Raw genomic sequence first — 19,831 nt, 5'->3', positions numbered from 1 at the left:
ACGGCGTGAAGGAGCGAGACTGACAATACGCTCTCGGGAGGAGCTGAGGTAGCGGCGCCCCGAAACCCCAAGTGGTATTTTTCCTCGGCTAGCTGCCGCCGGGCCGGGAGGCGGATCTCCTCGGCCTAGGTAGACCCGTGGCCCCGCCCCACTCTGGCCCCGCCCCCGCAGCCTCTGGCCCACCCAACGGGCGCCGCGTTGCTATGGAAACGGCCCCGCGTTGCTATGGAAACGGCCCTGGCTCAGCGCAGCCAAGACAGAGATGGCGGCTGGGGAGCTGGGGCCTTTGGGCGGCTACTACTTCAGATTCCTGCCTCAGAAAACCTTCCAGTCTCTGAGCACCCCGGAGACCACCAGCCGGCTCCGCCAGTGGTGAGAGGCCGAGGGGCAGGAAGAGAAGAGCACCTCGGTCTTCGCGCCTGCGGAGACGCGGGTCGGGCGGCGAGGCGGCCCCTTCCTGAGTGAAACCGGGAGGCAGCAGTAACAGGGGCGAGGGGCAGACTCCGTGGGTGGGACGGGCTGAATGTGCTCCCCCAGAGGATGCTACCCCAAGTTGACTGTCTTTCTCTTCTCTGCCCCAGGTCCATGCTGGGTAGAATCAAGGCGCAGGCGTTCGGGTTTGACCAGACGTTTCAGGTTTATCGGAAGGATGATTTCGTTATGGTTGGTATGGGGGTTGGAGAGTTCCTTGGACCACTGCTGATTTTACATTTTTTCCCACTTCGGCATAAATTCTTGTGAAGACGCCATTACTTAGTGACGTCGTTTTCTTGGAGTTTGAGAATAATAAAAAGGTTCAAATGATCAGTTTTAAGAGGAACTTTAACATTTTGTATCACCATAAATTAGCTCATCTTCAGTATCCTGCCATATAGAACTTTTCCATTTTGAAAAGTCAGTCTCGCTAGAAAATTGGTCTCTCTTTTAATAGGTACACCTAATTTTAAAATATTATCTAGCTTTATCACCAGCTTTATTTACTAGAGTTAGCTTCAAATTACTTTTGGTTGTTTCTCGAAATCAAGTCTACCCTGTGAGTACAGGCTGTATTAGCAGTTCCAATGAAGAATTCCAGAAAAAGTCTTAAGCAGTGGCAGAGTTATTGGAATAAGTCTTTAGCTGGTAGAGGTAGCTGCTTTGAAAGGGAAAAACTCATTTGAAGGTGCAAATTCTGGTGTATTTGTTAAATTTCATTCACGTTATTTAAAATCCTGAAGTTTTTTAATCCTCAATTAAATGGAAAATACTGTTATGGTTTCTGATATTATCTTTGCCATTCATGCCCTTCAGGCATTGACTGTAGAATAGTTGGCATAGTTTATTTACTCATTCACAAACACTTCCCAGAGCTACCATGTGCTAGGAGTTCTGTCAAGTGGTGGGGTTGCTAGAAGGAACAAGACAGACAGGAGCCTGGCTTTCAAGGATCTTACAGACCCGTGGCAACACTGCCAACAAATAAAAAAATCAGATCATCTCATACAGAATGATACTGCAGTGAAGAAAATATTAGCCTAGTTAAGAAACCAAATTATTTACTGTAAGGGAAATTAGTTTCCCAGGGCTGCTGTAGCAAAGTACCACAAACTGGGTGGCTTAAAACAACAGAAACGTATTGTCTTACAGTTTTGGAGGCTAGAAGTTCAAAATCAGGGTGTCAGCAGGGTTATGCTCTCTCTGAAATCTATAGAGACAAATCCTTCCTTACCTCTTCCTAGCTTCTCATGGTTGCCAGCAGTCCTTGGCACTCCTTGGCTTGCAGCTGCAGAACTTGAATCTCTACCTCTGTCAAAGTCACGTAGCTCTCTCTCATCATGTGTCCATGACTGTGTCTCTTCTCTTTTTATAACAACACCAGTCATATCGAATTAAGAGCCCAGCCTACTCCAGTATAACCTCATTTTAACTAATTATATCTGCAACAACCCTGTTTCCAACTAAGGTCACTTTCTGAGGTTCCAAGAAGGACACGAATTTTGGGTAGGGGGTTGAGGGTGGAATACTCTTCAACCCTGAACAGAGGGTAAATTGGTTAAATGTCTCTTTCCCTTTACCTAAGTTAGTGTTATAATGTTAATATAATATGCCACTGATGATGGCATTAATGACATTTCTCAAATATTCATGGTAAGGTTTGTATATAGTTTTTAATATTTTTCATTTATGCCAGTACTGGCTCTCAAATTAATATATTTTTTAAAGGAGATGATCAGAATTTTAATTTGCTGAAGTTTAGAGTGCTGTACAATTTTTAATATAAGTCATTTACTCAATAAATATTTGTTGGATACTTACTGTATCCCTGCTGGGAGGTATTAAAAAGATAAAGAGACCTCATCCCAGCTTGTAAGTGATGTGTACAGTTTTGGAAGCTAGAAATGTAAAGAATTCTCTACAAGACAAAATAATTGCTATACTGGAGAATATATAAGGTACCCTAGGCACAAGGAAAAAAAAAGATCACTCAATTGGAGGGTCATTGGTGTCAGAAAAATTTCATAGGGAAGGGTGTAGAATTAATTTGGCTTGTTCAATAGACACAGAGTTCTTCAACAAAATCAAAATTCATCCATAGGGCTTCCCTGGTGGCGCAGTGGTTGAGAATCCGCCTGCCGATGCAGGAGACACAGGTTCGTGCCCTGGTCCGGGAAGATCCCACATGCCGCGGAGCAACTAAGCCCGTGAGCCATGGCCGCTGAGCCTGTGCGTCCGGAGCCTGTGCTCCGCAACGGGAGACGCCACAACAGTGAGAGGCCCGCATACCGCAAAAAAAAAAAAAAAAAAATTCATCCATAAAGCACAACAAATTTCCATAATAGCAGGCAATTTTTTTCAAACTAATTTTCAATATCTTCATGTTTATTTATCCTAATTTTTTCCTGTGAGGTAGACAGTATTATTCCCATTTTTCAATTTAAAGGACTGTATTCATACAATCATTATTTTTACTCATGTAACTAATTTGGAGGAAATAAAGCACTGTGGCTAAGAGCATGGCCCAGAAGGAGATTTACCTTGAAGCTAATGAATCTTCAGGGCCCCTCACTAGCTAAAGCTCCTCACTTAGAGAATCCCCTTCCAAGGAACTTGGAGATACTCCAGCAGTATGTTCACATGTTTTGGGAGTTTTCAAAAGTAGAGGTTTTATATTCTTAGAGTCCCTAAAATTGTTTATGCTTAGAGCCCTACAAAACCTGAATCGCCCGCTCATTTGGCCTCAAGTTAGCTGTCTCTGTTGAAATTCCAACTCTTGCCACTTACTGGCTGTATGACATTGGGCAAGTTACTTAACCTTCTTTAGCCTCTGTTTACTTTTCTGCAAAATGGTCACAGTGCTTGTCTTTTTGAAAATGAAAATAATGCTGAATATCTGATGGGATTATTATGAAGATTAAATGAATTATATAAAATATTTAGCAAAATGCCTGGCTCATAATAAGTGCTGTTATTGTTATTAACATTTGTATACTACTTTACAAAGTGTTTTCCCAAAGCAGTAGTGACTCATGTGCCACATTTAGCTTTCAGCACTTTTTATACATTTATCACTAATCTTTACAACAATCTGGTAAATTTGGTGTTTTGACCCCCGTTTTACAGCTGAGGAAACTGAAGCTCAGAATGGTTAAATAATTTGTGCAAGCTTGCCCAGCAAATGGCAAAACCCAGGCCTTTGACTCCAACTCCCATGTCATTTCTACTACAAAAACTATAACTGAATGAAGGGTACTGCTTAAACTAGGATTCCAGATTATGAATTTTCCCTTTCAATTTAAAAACAAATTATGTTCCAAAAGTTTATTTGTGAGGTAGTAAGTAGATGGAAGGAAAGAAGGAAATATTCATCCAGCAAATATTTCTTTAGTTCCTAAGTCTGTACGGATGAACAATACACAGTTAAAGAGAAGGAAACAGACCAAAAATTGCATTTCAAAATGAGAAGTGATATAAAACATAACATGCACAAGGTACTGTAGTGGCACAAAGAGAAAGTGGTCTCAGGCTCCGGATGCGCAGGCTCAGCAGCCATGGCTCACGGGACCAGCTGCTTCGCGGCACGTGGGATCTTCCCAGACCGGGACACGAACCCGCGTCCCCTGCATCGGCAGGCGGACTCTCAACCGCTGCGCCACCAGGGAAGCCTGAAAGAGGTCATTTTTGACTGAGGTGGTTAAAGGAGGGTTTCCAAAAGAGGGCACTTGAGCTAGGGCCTGAAAGATGAGTAGGAGTTTGTCAGGTAGACAAAGTGGGATTATTTTAGACAGATGGGTGGGATGATATTGTATAAGACTTTATGTGCCATACAAAGGAGTTTAGACTTTATCTAGCTGGTGAGGAGTTGCTGAAAGGTTTTCAGCAAGACAGTAAAATTTAAAGTACTGAGATCACCTGGCAGAAGTATGGAAGGTAGATTGTTAGGACTGAGTCTAGAAGCAGTGAGAACAAATTGGAAACTGTTATCTTCCAGACAGTATATGGTGATACCCTGAATTAAGACAGGGGCACCTGGGGCTTCCCTGGTGGCACAGTGGTTGAGACGGGTTCGTGCCCCGGTCCTGGAAGACCCCACATGCCGCGGAGCGGCTAGGCCCGTGAGTCATGGCCACTGAGCTTGCACGTCCAGAGCCTGTGCTCCACAACAGTGAGAGGCCTGCGTACCGCAAAAAAAAAAAAAAAAAAAAAAATGACAGGGGCACCGGGATGGCCTGGAGAGACGTTTATGAAAAACGTAGTACTCAGGGGTTGATAAGATAATTGAGAGTTAGGCAAAGGGCAACATGTAGGATGACCAAGTTTTTGATTTGGTTGATTAGAGTGGCAGATTTAAATACACAGAAAGTGGAAAAGAATATATAATGAAAATGAGTTCAGTTTCAGGCATGCTAAATTTGAGGTGCATACAAGTGGCAGTATCCTAGATAGTTCAATATATTATCTCACTTTGAGTCTCAAGAGAGAGCTCTGGGCTTAGTATATAGTGTTGGCATCCTCACCATGGACTAGGGATAATGACAGGAATCTTCCATATGTCCTGCAAGGGAGCTCCTTAATTTAAACAGTTTTCTGAAGATCCGCACAACACATTATATCTCATGACCAGACTCTGCTTACATCTCAGGACCACATACCACAGAGACTGCTAGGAACTGCAAATGTTTAGCTGAGCACATTGCTGTTCCAAATAAAATTGGGATTCTTTAAGGAAGGAGAGATTTGATATTGGATCAGAAATCAGCAGTCTGCCAGATAGATGATAAAGTCAAACATCTACTTATATTTCATATGTGTGACATATAATAAACATACATTTAAACTGTTATATAAAATATTTAGAAATATGTTTCTACTCTCACATTTTATGAAACAAGTTTATGCAAATCTTCGCATGCATTTGACCTGAGTATCTTTGTTATCACTGGAACTAGTTTGTGAATCAAATATTTTTCCAAAGGATATCAGCTTTCCTAAAGCTATCTGAGATTCAGAGAATCCGGTCTAATGTCTCACTGGAAATTCTATAACCCAAAATACCATTTGTACACATTAGGGCAGGGTTTTTTGTTTTCTTAAAAAAAATTCATTCTTCAGGTGTATAATTGTGATTTCAATAACAACAACTGTTGCTTTGAGGGGCCTTTATGAAGACTTATTTCCATTGGCTCCAGGCCAATTCACTGTAGGCCAGTTAACCTACTTCCTTTCATTATGACATTTAAAATGTAATTGTAAGTCGATACCCCCCAGGGATAATTACTAAATCTGAATTAAATTCCCCCTTTTGCTGATTCTTCAGAAGACCTCTAAAAAGCATTCAAAATGAGTATTAATTGGGGTTAATTCCAGCATATGTGTATCTTTTCAAGATGTGTATTATATAAATTAAAATAATCGCACAAACACTCTTTATTTGACTTTTTAAAGTTATAAGGCAACTTCCCTTTTTTCTGAAGAATAATTTTGGGGAAGACTTTTGTAATTGGGCATATATGATACCTGTAAATTGTTTACCTTTAACCTCCACCATTAGAATGTAAACAACATGAGAACAGAGACTTTGTCTTGCTTGGCATAATGTAGACATTCACAAATACTTGTTGAATGTACTAATTTTCACCCACATACCTGGTCCTCTCCACTTTTGCCTCTCATTAAATGACATTCATTCTGCCTTATTCATGCAAAAATTCTAAGAGTCATCTTTGATTTCTCCTTCTCCCTTTGTCCCTTCTTCTAAATATTCATTGAATCCATCCACTTCTATCCCTCCCACTTGATATCATTTTGACATGATAGCATTCTCATGTGAACATCAGACCTTTCTGGATTATAGTAGTACCATCCCTCCTAATCAGTCTCTTTACAGCCCTTCAATTCATCTCCACGCTGCAGTAGGAATGAGCTTTTAAAAATATGACTCTAATCACATCTTTCCTCTGGAAAGATCTCTTCAGGGTCTTCCAACTGCCCTTAAACTCAAAATACTGATCAATATTAGATTAAGATAAAAATTTTTGACTTGACCTAGAAGGTCCAATTTAACTCCCCAACCTCATCAGACCATCGGCCCATCAACTCTGGTCACACTGAACCTCATTACTTTTCTTCAATGGGAAGTCCCCTCCATTCTCCCCTTACAGACTTGACATTTTCTCCATATTGAAAAATAGTCTTGCCAGTGTCATGCTGGAACCAGCTCAGGACAGCCTAACTGCTACATTTTCAGGAAGCTTTGCTGGTTGTTAAGCTTTTGGCAACTTGAAATCCACCCTGGAAATCAGCAAGTGCTACAAATCAGGGCTTTTGGCAGGGAGAAAGGGGTATCAGTTGTTAACAATTTACCAGTATACCTTTTGCCCAGCTGACTCCTACTCACCTTTTAGATCTAAACCTAAATGTTCTTTCTGCATTAACCTTTCTTCCCAAAACCATTAGAGTAGATCTGCCTATTACGTACCTGCATTATAGCACCCTGCATTTCTTCATAACACTCATGGCGTGTTACTTAATATCTTCCCTTTTCATCTGTAAACTCTATGAGAGCAGGGACTGCGTCCATTTGATTTTTGGAATTGTGATGTCAAGTGTACTTTCAATTGAGTGATGGCAGCAGGAGCCAGATACAGAAGAATAACTGGTAGAGAAGTGAAACAAGATAGACTCCTCTTTCAAGAAGCTATTTAGGTAAAGAGAGTGATAGCTTAAAGGGAGTGTCAGAATAAGATATTTACTGCAACAATCTAAACAAAAAGAACAAAGAGTCAACAATCTTTCTGTATCAAATCCAACCCTCTCAACCCCTCTCTTCCCACAAGCCTATACAACCACCACTTCTTAGGTGACTTGTTAATGTTTGGTATATATTCTTCCATACTTTTGTTTATGTTCATATAAATAGAGGTTTTATTTTGTTCTGTTTTTTCAAACATATTACTTTTAAACTACTCTTTTTACTCAAAATACAGCTTTCCTTCAAATTTAATACAGTAAATGTTTATTGAGTAACTGCTAAATGCCAGGCCCTGGGGATATAGCAGTGAATAAGAGAAAAAGCATATGGAGCTTACATACTATTCTAATACTTTCTTTTCAGTAACTGCACACCATCTAGTATAGTTATACTGTGTTCAACCACTTTTATTTTATTATTATTCAGCCATTTTATTCAATCATTCTACTGATGGGCACTGAAGTTTCCAGGTTTTGACACCGCAAACAATGCTATTAAAAAAATTCCTTGCACATAAATTTTTTCTATTGGTGGTTTCATTTTTATATGACACATACCTAAAAGTGGAATTTCTTGGCTCATAAGCTATACATGTTTTTAAAGTTCAAGATAGTATCCAATACTTCCCCAAAGGTGGTAAAAATTCACACTTCCACCAGCAGTATGTAAGATTGTGTATCTTCCGGTACTCTGAACAAAAGTCTTTTTATCTTTTTGGCCACACTGTGCAGCATGTGGAATCTTAGTTCCCCAACCAGGGATCAAACCCGTGTCCCCTGCAGTGGAAGCACGGAGTCTTGACCACCAGGGAAGTCTGTTACTAGTCTTTTAAAATCTTGCTAATATAATGAGTAAACTGATCTTCTGGTTTTTATTTTCATTTCTCTCACTGCTCTTGAAGTTGAGCATCTTTTCATAAGTTTATTGGCTATTTGTAATTTTTACATGACTTTTTGTATCCTTTGGCTATGTTTAAATCAGGCTGTCAGTTTTTCTTATAAATATTGGGCTTTTTTTAAACCACTGATGTCATCCTCCCCCACCATTTTTAAAAAATTTATTTATTTATTTTTGGCTGCTTTGGGTCTGTGTTGCTGCGCGGGCTTTCTCTAGTTGTGGCAAATGGAGGCTACTCTTTGTTGTGGTGTGCTGGCTTGTCATTGTGGTGGTTTCTCGTTGCAGAGCACAGGCTCTAGGCACGAGGGCTTCAGTAGTTGTGGCACATGGGCTCAGTAGTTGTGGCTCGCAGGCTCTAGAGCACAGGCTCAGTAGTTGTGGCTCACGGGCTGAGTTGCTTCACGGCATGTGGGATCTTCCCGGACCAGGGCTCAAACCCATGTCCCCTGCATTGGCAGGTGGATTTTTAACCACTGCGCCACCAGGGAAGCCCCCTCCCCCACCTTTTAAATCAAATTTGTTGCAAATATTTCCTCCCAGTCTATTGTTCTCTTTTTCTTTACTTCTCATCATGGACATCATTATGTTTTCTGACTGCCCAACACTTCTTGAACATACATGTGATTTGGAGTGATTTCCACCTTTCAATTTTTAGGAAGTCTGAAGTGGAATCCAAAACACTTGCCTGTTTTTAGATATAATTGACATGATATTATATTAGTTTCAGGTGTACAACATAATGATTTGATACTAGTATGTACTGCGAAATGATCACCACAGTAAGTCTAGTTATCATCTGTCACCATACAGAGTTACAAAATTTCTTGTGATGAGAAGTTTTAAATTTTATTCTCTTAGCAACTTTCAAATATGCAATACAGTATATTAATTATAGTCACCATGCTGTCCATTACATACCTATAACTTACTTATTTTGTAACTGGAAGTTTGTGCTTCTTCAACCCCTTCACCCATTTCATTCACCTCCCAGCCCTTCTCTCTGGCAACAACCAGTGTGCTTTCTATATCTATTTGTTTGGTTTGGTTTGTTCTGTTTTTTTAGATTGCATATATAAGTGAAACGATGGACTATTTGTCTTTCTCTGTTTGACATTTCATTTAACATAATACCCTCAAGGTCCATCTATGTTGTTGCAAATGGCAAGATTTCATTCTTTTTTATGACTGAGTAGTATTCCAGTGTGTATGTGTGTGTGTACACCACAACTTCTTTATCCATTCATTCATCTATGGACATTTAGGTCATTTAGGTTGTTTCCATATCTTGGGTATTGTAAATAATGCTGCAATGAAATAGGGATGCATATAACTTTTTTTTTTTTAATTTATTAGTTTATTTATTTTTGGCTGTGTCGGGTCTGTTTCTGTGAGAGGGCTTTCTCTAGTTGGCGGTGAGGGGGGGCCACTCTTCATCGCTGTGCGCGGGCCTCTCACTATCGCGGCCTCTCTTGTTGCGGAGCACAGGCTCTGGACGCGCAGGCTCAGTAGTTGTGGCTCACGGGCCACATGTCTGCGGCATGTGGGATCTTCCCAGACCGGGGCTCGAATCTGCATCCCCTGCATTGGCAGGCAGATTCTCAGCCACTGCGCCACCAGGGAGGCCCCATATAGCTTTTTGATGTGCACATTTTTAAAGTCTTTATTGAATTTGTTACCGTATTGCTTCTGTTTTATGTTTTGGTTTCTTGGCCCCGAGGCGTGTGGCATCTTAGTTCCCCGACCAGGGATCGAACCCACACCCCCTGCATTGGAAGGTGAAGTCTTAACCACTAGACTGCCAGGGAAGTCCCTATAGCTTTTTGAATTAGAGTTTTTGTATTCTTTGGATAAATACTCAGAAGTGGAGTGCTGGATAATATGGTAGTTCTATTTTTTGAGGAACCTCCATACTGTTTTCCATAGTAGCTGCACAAATTCACATTCCCACCAACAGTGCACGAGGGTTCCCTTTTCTTCACATCCTTGCCAACACTTGTTATTTCTTGTCTTTTTGTTGATAGCTATTCCAACAGGTGTGAAGTGATACCTCATTGTGGTTTTGATTTGCATTTCCCTGATGGTTAGTGTGGAGCATCTTTTCACGTGCCTGTTCATCATCTGTTTGTCTTCTTTGGAAAAATGTCTATTCAGATTCTCTGCCCATTTTTTAAACAGATTTTTAGGGGTTTTGTTGTTGCTGTTGTTACTGAGCTGTATGAGTTCCTTATGTACTTTGGATATTAACCCCTTATCAGATATGTGATTTGCAAATATTTTCCCTGTTCAGTAGGTTGCCGTTTCATTTTGTTGATGGTTTCCTTTACTGTGTAATACTTGCCTCTTCTGCACTCAGAGCACAAACCTGGGATCTAGTGCTACCAACCAGATTTATCAGTGCAAAACCAGTTTTTGAAAAGTGAGCAACTTAAGGAAAGAGGTACACACAGAATCCTGACTTTTTATGGCAAAGGTGGTGGCAAAGGCATCCAGCTTTCAGTTAGGGTAGTCCTGGCACAGCAGTAGCCTTGGTGAGGAAAGGATCATGGTAGCTCTTTTTAGTGCTTGATGGGACTATAGCAAGGATGACTGTTTCCTCATCAGGGCAGTTCTACATATGATTTTGTGTTATTCTGAGGGCCCAGCACTTAGCCTGACTCTCTACATCTCCTGATGATTATGTAGACTGCCTAAGATAATTTTAATAAGTTTCTCTTCAGATCTTTTCAGCCAGAGTCAACTGCTGGTGACTGGAAATAAAATTCTTGGCTACTTTTCTTTCTTTTGCCGTACAGAAAGTTTTCATTTTTTAAGAAGTGAAATTTATCACTTTTCTATGTACCCCTTGGATAGAATTAAATTGACAATTAGATTTAGATTTCATTGGGGAGAGTGGAAGCAGTGATTACTTACTTAAGTGGTGCTGGGAAAACTGGACAGCTACATGTAAAAGAATGAAATTAGAATACTCCCTAACACCATACACAAAAATAAACTCAAAATTGATTACAGACCTAGATGTAAGACCGGACACTGTAAAACTCTTAGAGGAAAACGTAGGAAGAACACACTTTGACATAAATCACAGCAAGATCTTTTTTGATCCACCTCCTATAGTAATGGAAATAAAAACAAAAATAAACAAATGGGACCTAATGAAACTTAAAAGCTTTTGCACAGTAAAGGAAACCATAAACAAGACGAAAAGACAACCCTCAGAATGGGAGAAAGTATTTGTAAATGAATCAACAGAAAAAGGATTAATCTCCAAAATATGTAAACAGGTCATGCAGCTCAATATTAAAAAAACAAACAACCCAATCCAAAAATGGGCAGAAAACCTAAATAGACATTTCTCCAAAGAAGACATACAGATGGCCAAGAAGCACATGAAAAGCTGCTCAACATCACTAATAATTAGAGAAATGCAAATCAAAACTACAATGAGGTATCACCTCACACCAGTTAGAATGGACATCATCAGAAAATCTACAAACAACAAATGCTGGAGAGGGTGTGGAGAAAAGGGAACCCTCTTGCACTTTTGGTGGGAATGTAAATTGATACAGCCACTATGGAGAACAGTATGGAGGTTCCTTAAAAAAACAGAAATAGAATTACCATATGACCCAGCAATCCCACTACTGGGCATATACCCAGAGAAAACCATAGTTCAAAAAGACACATGCACCCCATTGTTCATTGCAGCGCTATTTACAGTAGCCAGGTCATGGAAGCAACCTAAATGCCCACTGACAGATGAATGGATAAAGATGTTGTACAATGGAATATTAGCCATAAAAAGGAATGAAATTGGGTCATTTGTAGAGATGTGGATGCATCTAGAGACTGTCATACAGAGTGAAGTAAGTCAGAAAGAGAAAAACAAATATTGTCTAGTAACGCATATATGTGGAACCTGGAAAATGGTACAGATGAACTGGTTTGCAGGGCAGAAATAGAGACACAGATGTAGAGAACAAACGTATGGACACCAAGTGGGGAAAGCGGCGAGGGGTTGGGGTGGTGGTGTGATGAATTGGGAGAATTGGATTGACGTGTATACACTGATGTGTATAAAATGGATGACTAATAACCTGCTGTATAAAAAAATTTTTTTAAAGCAGTGAAATTTATCACTTTTCTATGTGCCCCTTGGATAGAATTAAATTGACAATTAGATTTAGATTTAGTTGGGGAGAGTGGAAGCAGTGATTACTTACATCAGTTAATTGGGAGAACAAGGTTGAAAGAAAACAAAATTTTCAAACATTATATAACCTCTTACTTTTCACTGTAATTCATTACTTTCTATTTATTAAATTAGTCCCCAAGGTATCTACTTGGACATACCAGTATTGTTCATACTGTTCCAACTTGAAGGAAACAGAACTTCATTTCTTTATGAAACATTTATTGCTTAAGACATTTTAGCAATTTAAAATTATCCTTCCCCAATTTAAATTAAATGAGATTTTACTATAGTTATTTAAGAAGTTAATTCTTATTACTGTTTATAATAATATATCTAACTTTTCCCCCTCAAATTTGTATTTTAGGCTTTTTTTAGAGATCCAAATGTTATTCCCAATTTGAAGTTACTTTCAGATTCTTCTGGACAGTGGATTACATTAGGTAAATAAAATTTATTTTCATCTCTTCAGATTACTATTTTACTATTATAACAAAATTTTACCTCAGGAATTTTCATTATTAAAATATAAATTGTGAATAATGACTCATTTGCTTGACAACATCAAAGTCAAATATTATCAACTGTGCCAGGCCTGCCCTGCGTCTTTCCCCTGGTAGTCCACTGCTGCTATCCTGGCTTAACACTTAAGAGCAATTTTTCAGTGTTTACATTTGTTTGGAAAGTATTTATTGTGCACCTTTCATGGACTCTGACAGATGCAGGAAACATAAAGGTGAGTAAGAGAAAACGTGTACTCAAGGAACTCACTGATATATTTTAAGATATGTGCAATAATGTATCACAGGTGCTAACATAGCAATGGGAGCAAAAGGAGGGGAGTGGTCAATTCTACCCAGTGGGAAAGGGTCAGGTAAGATTCCACGGATGTGCGGATGCATGGGCAAAATTTCAGTTGGGTCAGGGGAATGGATTTCTGGCAGCCACCATGGAACAGTCTTTAAAAATAATATATTAAATCATGGAGGAGAGAGTCTTAAATTCTCAAAAGGAGAACTTCATATAGATAATATTTTCATAGTACGTTGAAACACAGCTAGAAATCTTTAAAGAAAATTACCCAAACATTTAAACACTTAATAACACTCAAATCTCTTAAATAACTCTCAGGTCAAGGAATAAATTAGAGAGTTAACAGAAGACTATTTTGAAAACAGAAATGTGAACACTGTATTTGAAAATTTAGGTTGAGCCCTCTTAACAATAGAATAAATTATCATTCCAATTAGAAGGAGAATCTGGTTGGTAATGTGAATATGTGCTCAAGAAAATGTAAGTTAATTTTAAATTAGATGGGGTTGTTTTGGTAAATTCTTACAACGTATTTTCGTGGAACTCTAGTGACCTTACACAAAAATAACTTTTCATAAAGTATTAGTCAAGCACAAGTTTACAAACAGTTCATGATGCTGGACTTAGTAGGTCAAATTTTATTGCTTTTGGCTAAAGACCACTGCAAAATTTATAGAACAAAAAGGTAGTACAGTGTGATCTTCAGACTACTTACAAAGTTAAACTGAGTATCTAAGCAAATATATTTACCATTTCCAAATCTTCAAAAGGAAATAATCAGAGTCACGTATTAGTGTTTACAAACCATGTTTACAGTAACTTCAGTAAACTCGTTTACAAAAGATAACGTTCATTGAAATAGGCATTCTACCTTCCCCCATTTTGGTACATACTTCACAAAACAGCACTGACTTTTTTCTAATTTTTGTAAAAGGCATTGCAAAAAGAAACTTCTAAACTTCTAAACTTCCACATGTACTTGACAAAATCAATTAGAAGTACTCTGAAAAACTGAAGAAGAGGTAGCACTCTATTTCAGAAACAGAAGTTTCTAGTGGATTGCTTGTACTCTTCCATTAACTTGTTTTTATCTCCTATTTGCTTTTCTTCTTCTTTTTCTCATATATCAGCCATCTTCTCTCTAATTTTACTCTGGGGGACTTTATAAGCATAAGAAATAGCTTTTGTTTAATGAGGGAAAAGACATTTTTCAAGCAAGTGAACCAGGTTTAAAGCGAGTGATGATGGAATCTCCTTCACTACTGGCTACGCTGCCTACGTTGCCAATTGTTGGTGCTGATTTATCCTCTCAGCCAGCTGCCACGGCCCCCTTCTTTTAGACATACTTTGCCCTTCTTTGGCTAACGTGTAATGGGTGCTTCCTATGTGCTCAGCTAAGGGCATTATGCACATTTACCTCCTTTAATTCTCAAAACAACTCTGAGAGAGGTATTATTGTATATCCCTATTTCAAAAATGAGGGGTCAGAGGCATGAGCTAAGTAACTTGTGCAGTTTTACATAGCTGGCCAGGTGGAGTTGAGATTCAAATCCAGGCTCTAGAACTAACTCATCTTGCCTCTGTCACTTCCACATTAACGGGGTTTCCAGAAAAGCACCGACTTGGACACTAAATAAAAAGGAGCTGTCCAGTGTTTTGTAATGCTAGTATTGAGGGGGGAAAACAATACATTCTTAACTTTCTGTGTGATCTTAGTGATGCATTGTAAAACTTATAATGCTGGAGACATAATTTAACCAAATTTCTACATAACAGAGAGTGTGTGCTATGCACTGGATTGTGTCCCCTCCCGAATTCTTATATTGAAGCCTTAACTCCTGATGTGACAGTATTTGGAGATGAGGTCTTTGGGAGATTTCAGGTTTAGATAAGGTCTTGAGAGGCCCTCATGATGGGATTAGTGTTCTTATAAGAGTCTGTCACATGTGGACACAGCTAGAAGGCAGCCGTTTGCAAGCCAGGAAGAGTCCTCACCAGGAACTAAATCAGCTGACATCTTGATTTTAGACTTCCCACCCTAGAGAACTGTGGAAAAATAAATGTCTGTTGTTTAAACTACCCAGTCTACAGTATTTTGTGACAGCAGCCCAAGCAGACTAATACAGATTTTGGTACCAAGTGGAGTGCTTCTGTAAAAATACCTAAAAATGTGGAAGTAGCATTGAAATTGTGTAATGGTTATAGTCTGTAAGAGTCTTGAGGTGCATGCTAGAATATGGATGTTAAGGTTGATTCTGGTGAGGTCTCAGATGCAAATGACATGGCATTAGAAACTGGAAGGAAGGCAGTCCTTGTTATAAAATGGCAGAGAACTTGGCTGAACTGTGTTCTAGTGTTTTTGTGGAAAATAGAACTTGTAAGTGATAAAATTAATATTTGCTGAGGAGATTTCTAAGCAAAGTATTGATGGAGTGGCTTGTTTCCTCCTGAATGGTTATAGTAAAACATGGAAGGAGAAAGATGAATTGAAGAAGGAATTGTTAAGCAAAATGGTACCAGAACTTGAAGATTTGGAAAATACTCAGCATATCCATATTGCAGAAAATGAGAAAGCTTGTTCTGAAGAGAACACTAAGTGTGTCCTTGAGCAACCATTTGATAAAGAGATCATGGGTGCAACTCATGGGCTTAATCAGCCATTTCAGAATCAGAAGCCAGAAATAGAGATGGGATTGTACCAGCAAAGACACTGCCATGCCAGCTTGAACTAAAGGAGACAGAAAAAAATGAGACAAAATGAAGGCTATCAGACTTTTTAGATCCTACAGGGCCAGACCATGGAGCCAGTCACCTGTAAGCATGTGCTGTTCTTCAAGAAAAGAGAAGAAGGACTGAGAAGGCAATTCAGAGATCGTCAGGGTCACCCCCTCAGTTTCAACAACACACTTCCTTGGAGGAAGAACCGCCCCAGTAGGTATGGAAAGCAGAACATTGAACCAAAGAGGATTATTCTTGAGGCTTAAAGTCTAATGGAATTTGCCTTGCCAAGTTCTAGGCTTGCTTCGGACCATCACCCCTATCTTCTTTCCTATTTCTCCCTTTTGGAATGTAAATGTCTATCCTATGCCTATCTCACCACTGTATTTTGGAAGCATGTAACTTGTCTTGTTTTGCAGGTTCTTAGCTGGAGAGGAGTTTTGCCTCAGGATGAATTGTACCTCAAGTCTCACCCATATCTGATTTAGATGATATTTAGATGAGACTTTGGACTTTAGACTTTAGGGTTGTTGCTGGAATGAGTTAAGACTTTGGGGGCTTTTGGGATAGAATCAATGTATTTTTTATGTGAGAAGGACATGAATTTGGGGGGTCCAGGGGCAAAAGGCTGTGGACTGGATTGTATCTCTTCAAAATTCATGTGTTGAGGTCCTCCTAATCCCACCCATGACCTCATCTAACCCTAATTACACCCCCAAAGACTCCATCTCAAAATACCATCACTTTGGGGGTTAGGGCTTTAACATATGAATTTTGGAGGGACACAATTTAGTCCATAGCAAGTTCTGTTTCTATGTTTCAGATTAAGTGGTTTAAATTCAATTACCTTCTCTCACCATCCACACCCTCCTGCCACTCCCCAAGTCAGACCTAGGGTAGATTTATTAAAATGGCATGTTGCCCAATGTCAGTCCCTCATCCTATGGCCACCAACCCATCTTTGAAAATTGTCTGGCTTTATACTGCTCTCGTTCTTTGGTCTTCCAATATTACTCAGACCTACTCTGTCATTTTCAAGGGTCTTCTTTTTACTTTAATCCCCCGAAGGATTTTGCTTCTAGAACAAAAGGAGCTTTTCTTAGCAGCGTATCTTTTGAAATAACTGAGGCATGCACAGTGCTTGGCTCCAGGCATTCTTCTTGCCTCCACACTAGCCCAGCTCAGGATCAGAATGAGAGCAACAGGTCCTAGCAAGACTCTAGGTGGACAGCCAGAGGGAGGAAGTGGCAGATAATCAGCAACATTACTCTTCTCAAGCTCAAATTGCTTCTCAGGTCAGAGATCCAGCAAATATATTGGGGAGAGGACACACCATATCTAAGTCTGCAATCGTCCTAGAACTTTGAACAAGGAGAACTCCACCCCTTTATATCTGAGTGAGTGCGTGTGCGTATGTAGGTGCATAAAAGAGAGAAACCAATTGAGTGACTCACTGAGGCAATAATAAAAGTATTGACCTTAATCTTTATGTCTTTTTGCAATTTAATAGAACCTCTAGTAACAGAAAATCCATTCCTGAAAGACACATTCAGGAAATAAATGGGGCGGTGTTGGTGTTGGTGTGGAAATGGGAAGAACTAGAGCTACAAGAGAAAAATAGAACACCATGATTTCAAATTCCTCTAACACTTGTAATAACTTGATTAGGGCCTGGTTTGAAATTTACCTTGATTTGGAAAACCTTTTCTTTGTAATAAACACTATAAGTGAGATCACAAGAGTGAAATTTTTAAATGGAGAGAAACATTTTCAAAATACCCTCAGTGACTTTAGAAACATCCTTACTTATGTTAATTACAATTTTTGTAATATGAATTATAAAGCATTAAGCATAATACAAATCCAAAATCATATAAAGCAATTTCTATGTTTTATAGGCAATTCTGATAATATACATTAAAACTGATCTAAGAACCTCCTACTACACAATAAATATTTCATTTTCAAGTAATTTCTAATTTACATATCCTTCATCTAGGCCTGAAATGGTGAAATTTTGTTATAAACTTTTAATAATTAATAAAAATAAACAACCTGCAAAATAAGAATTTAATAAAATCCCTAAACTAATGTGTCTTTTAAATATATCAAAACATATGTTGTGGGCTTCCCTGGTGGCGCAGTGGTTGAGAATCCGCCTGCCGATGCAGGGGACACGGGTTCGTGCCCTGGTCCGGGAAGATCCCACATGCCGCGGAGCAACTAAGCCCGTGAGCCATGGCCGCTGAGCCTGCGTGTCCGGAGCCTGTGCTCCGCAACGGGAGAGGCCACAACAGTGAGAGGCCCGCATACCGCAAAAAAAAAAAAAAAAAAAAAAAAAAAAAAAAACATATGTTGTATTTGGTTACTTCTTAGAATCTCTGCAGAGTGATATTTGTTTTGGCAATAATTGAGAATACTAAATTAACTTGTATATCTCTTTATTCAGGAACCGAAGTGAAAAAAATTGAAGCTATAAACGTTCCTTGCACACAGATTTCAATGTCATTTTTTAATCCGTTATGTGATGAAGATATTGTACGAGAGAATGGACATATTGTTAAATGTTTAGATTCTTTTTGTGATCCCTTCCTTATTTCTGATGAATTACGAAAAGTAAGTACAGAATTTTAAATTTTCACAATAGAATTTCATTTCAGGAAATGCTTAATGGCAAAAACTTTTGCCTGCCTAAAACCCATAAAATACCTCTTCTCAATGAATAATGATCAGTAATAATCATTACCCAGGTAGGTTTCTTCTTGGATGGCACTGTTCATATCAACTTGATTATGTGTGTATTTCATTAGTTCTCAGTGGGCTTCTACTGACATCTAATGGGTAGAGGCCAGGGATGCTGCTAAACATCATGCAATGCACAGGACAGTCCCTACAACAAAGTTATCTGGCCCAAAATGTCAGTAGTGCTCAGGTCAAGAAACTCTAGCCTATTTAACTGATGATTACTTTTCTTCAATATTTTCTCTTAACATATCAAATGAATATTTAAAAACATCCCTGGAGGGAAATAATCTTTTAATCTCATTGCTGAGATCAAAAAGGCATTTGACTAAGTAAGTTAATTTTTGTTTTAATGAGAGGCATACTGAACTTGGCATCAGAAGACATGGATTATTTCCCTAATTCCTGATTTATTATTTACAAGATAATAATAACCTTAGGCAAGTCATTCAGTCTGTACAATATGGAAATTAAAATGCCCAAGGCTTCCTTGGTGGCGCAGTGGTTGAGAGTCCGCCTGCCGATGCAGGGGACGCCAGTTCGTGCCGCGGTCCGGGAAGATCCCACATGCCGCGGAGCGGCTGGGCCCGTGAGCCATGGCTGCTGGGCCTGCGCGTCCGGAGCCTGTGCTCCGCAGCGGGAGAGGCCACAGCAGTGAGAGGCCTGCGTACCGCAAAAAATAAATAAATAAATAAATAAATAAAATGCCCATTCTACCTTCTTCCTAAAATTGTTGAGAAAGAATTTTATGAAATGCTGTTAAAATGAAATATCGTCATTATTATTTTAATTGATGAGAAAGAGTATTTACAAAGCGGTCAAAAAATAGGGCTATCAAATAGACGTATGTTCAAATCTAGGCTCTGTCACTTTAATAACTGTCATACTTAACCTCTCTAAGCTTCAGTTTCTTAATATATGAAATAGGAATAATGTAAGAATTATGTGACATAATGCATTTAAAGTGCTTTACACAATGCTCAGAACTTAGTAAGATTTCAATAATATTAACTACTGCTAATTACTATTATTATTATTATACATTAAGAGAAGGAAGATGTACAAGTCTAATGTATTACAAATGCAGATAGAAATGAAACAGGGAGGCTACTGATATATCGTTCTGGACACAGGAATCTTGTCTGTAGTAGATGAGGGAGCATCCAGCCAGTCCATACATTGATCTTCACTAGAACAATACCTAAAAGGACTCACTCCTACACCATCACTTCTACAGAGAGAGC

The 19,831-nt window shown here is 39.1% G+C and overlaps 1 protein-coding gene across 4 annotated transcripts in view; it reads left to right on the top strand.

Annotated features, from left to right (window-relative positions):
• Positions 1–205: 205 nt before the first annotated feature.
• Positions 206–19,831, top strand: part of CFAP300 (cilia and flagella associated protein 300) — a 29,911-nt gene continuing 10,285 nt past the window's right edge. For all 4 annotated transcript variants that reach the window (XM_059069912.2, XM_067039465.1, XM_067039467.1 and 1 more), the window contains exons 1-4: positions 206–372; positions 582–663; positions 12,682–12,757; positions 18,295–18,461. In XM_059069912.2, the coding sequence (XP_058925895.1) occupies positions 263–372; positions 582–663; positions 12,682–12,757; positions 18,295–18,461 (435 nt within the window). In that variant the 5' untranslated portion in view covers positions 206–262. The remainder of the gene's footprint in view (positions 373–581; positions 664–12,681; positions 12,758–18,294; positions 18,462–19,831) is intronic.

This window comes from Kogia breviceps, chromosome 7 (assembly GCF_026419965.1).
Source record: "Kogia breviceps isolate mKogBre1 chromosome 7, mKogBre1 haplotype 1, whole genome shotgun sequence".
In the NCBI taxonomy this organism is placed as follows: Eukaryota; Metazoa; Chordata; class Mammalia; order Artiodactyla; family Physeteridae; genus Kogia; species Kogia breviceps.
This window is presented reverse-complemented; position numbering and strand designations above follow the sequence as displayed.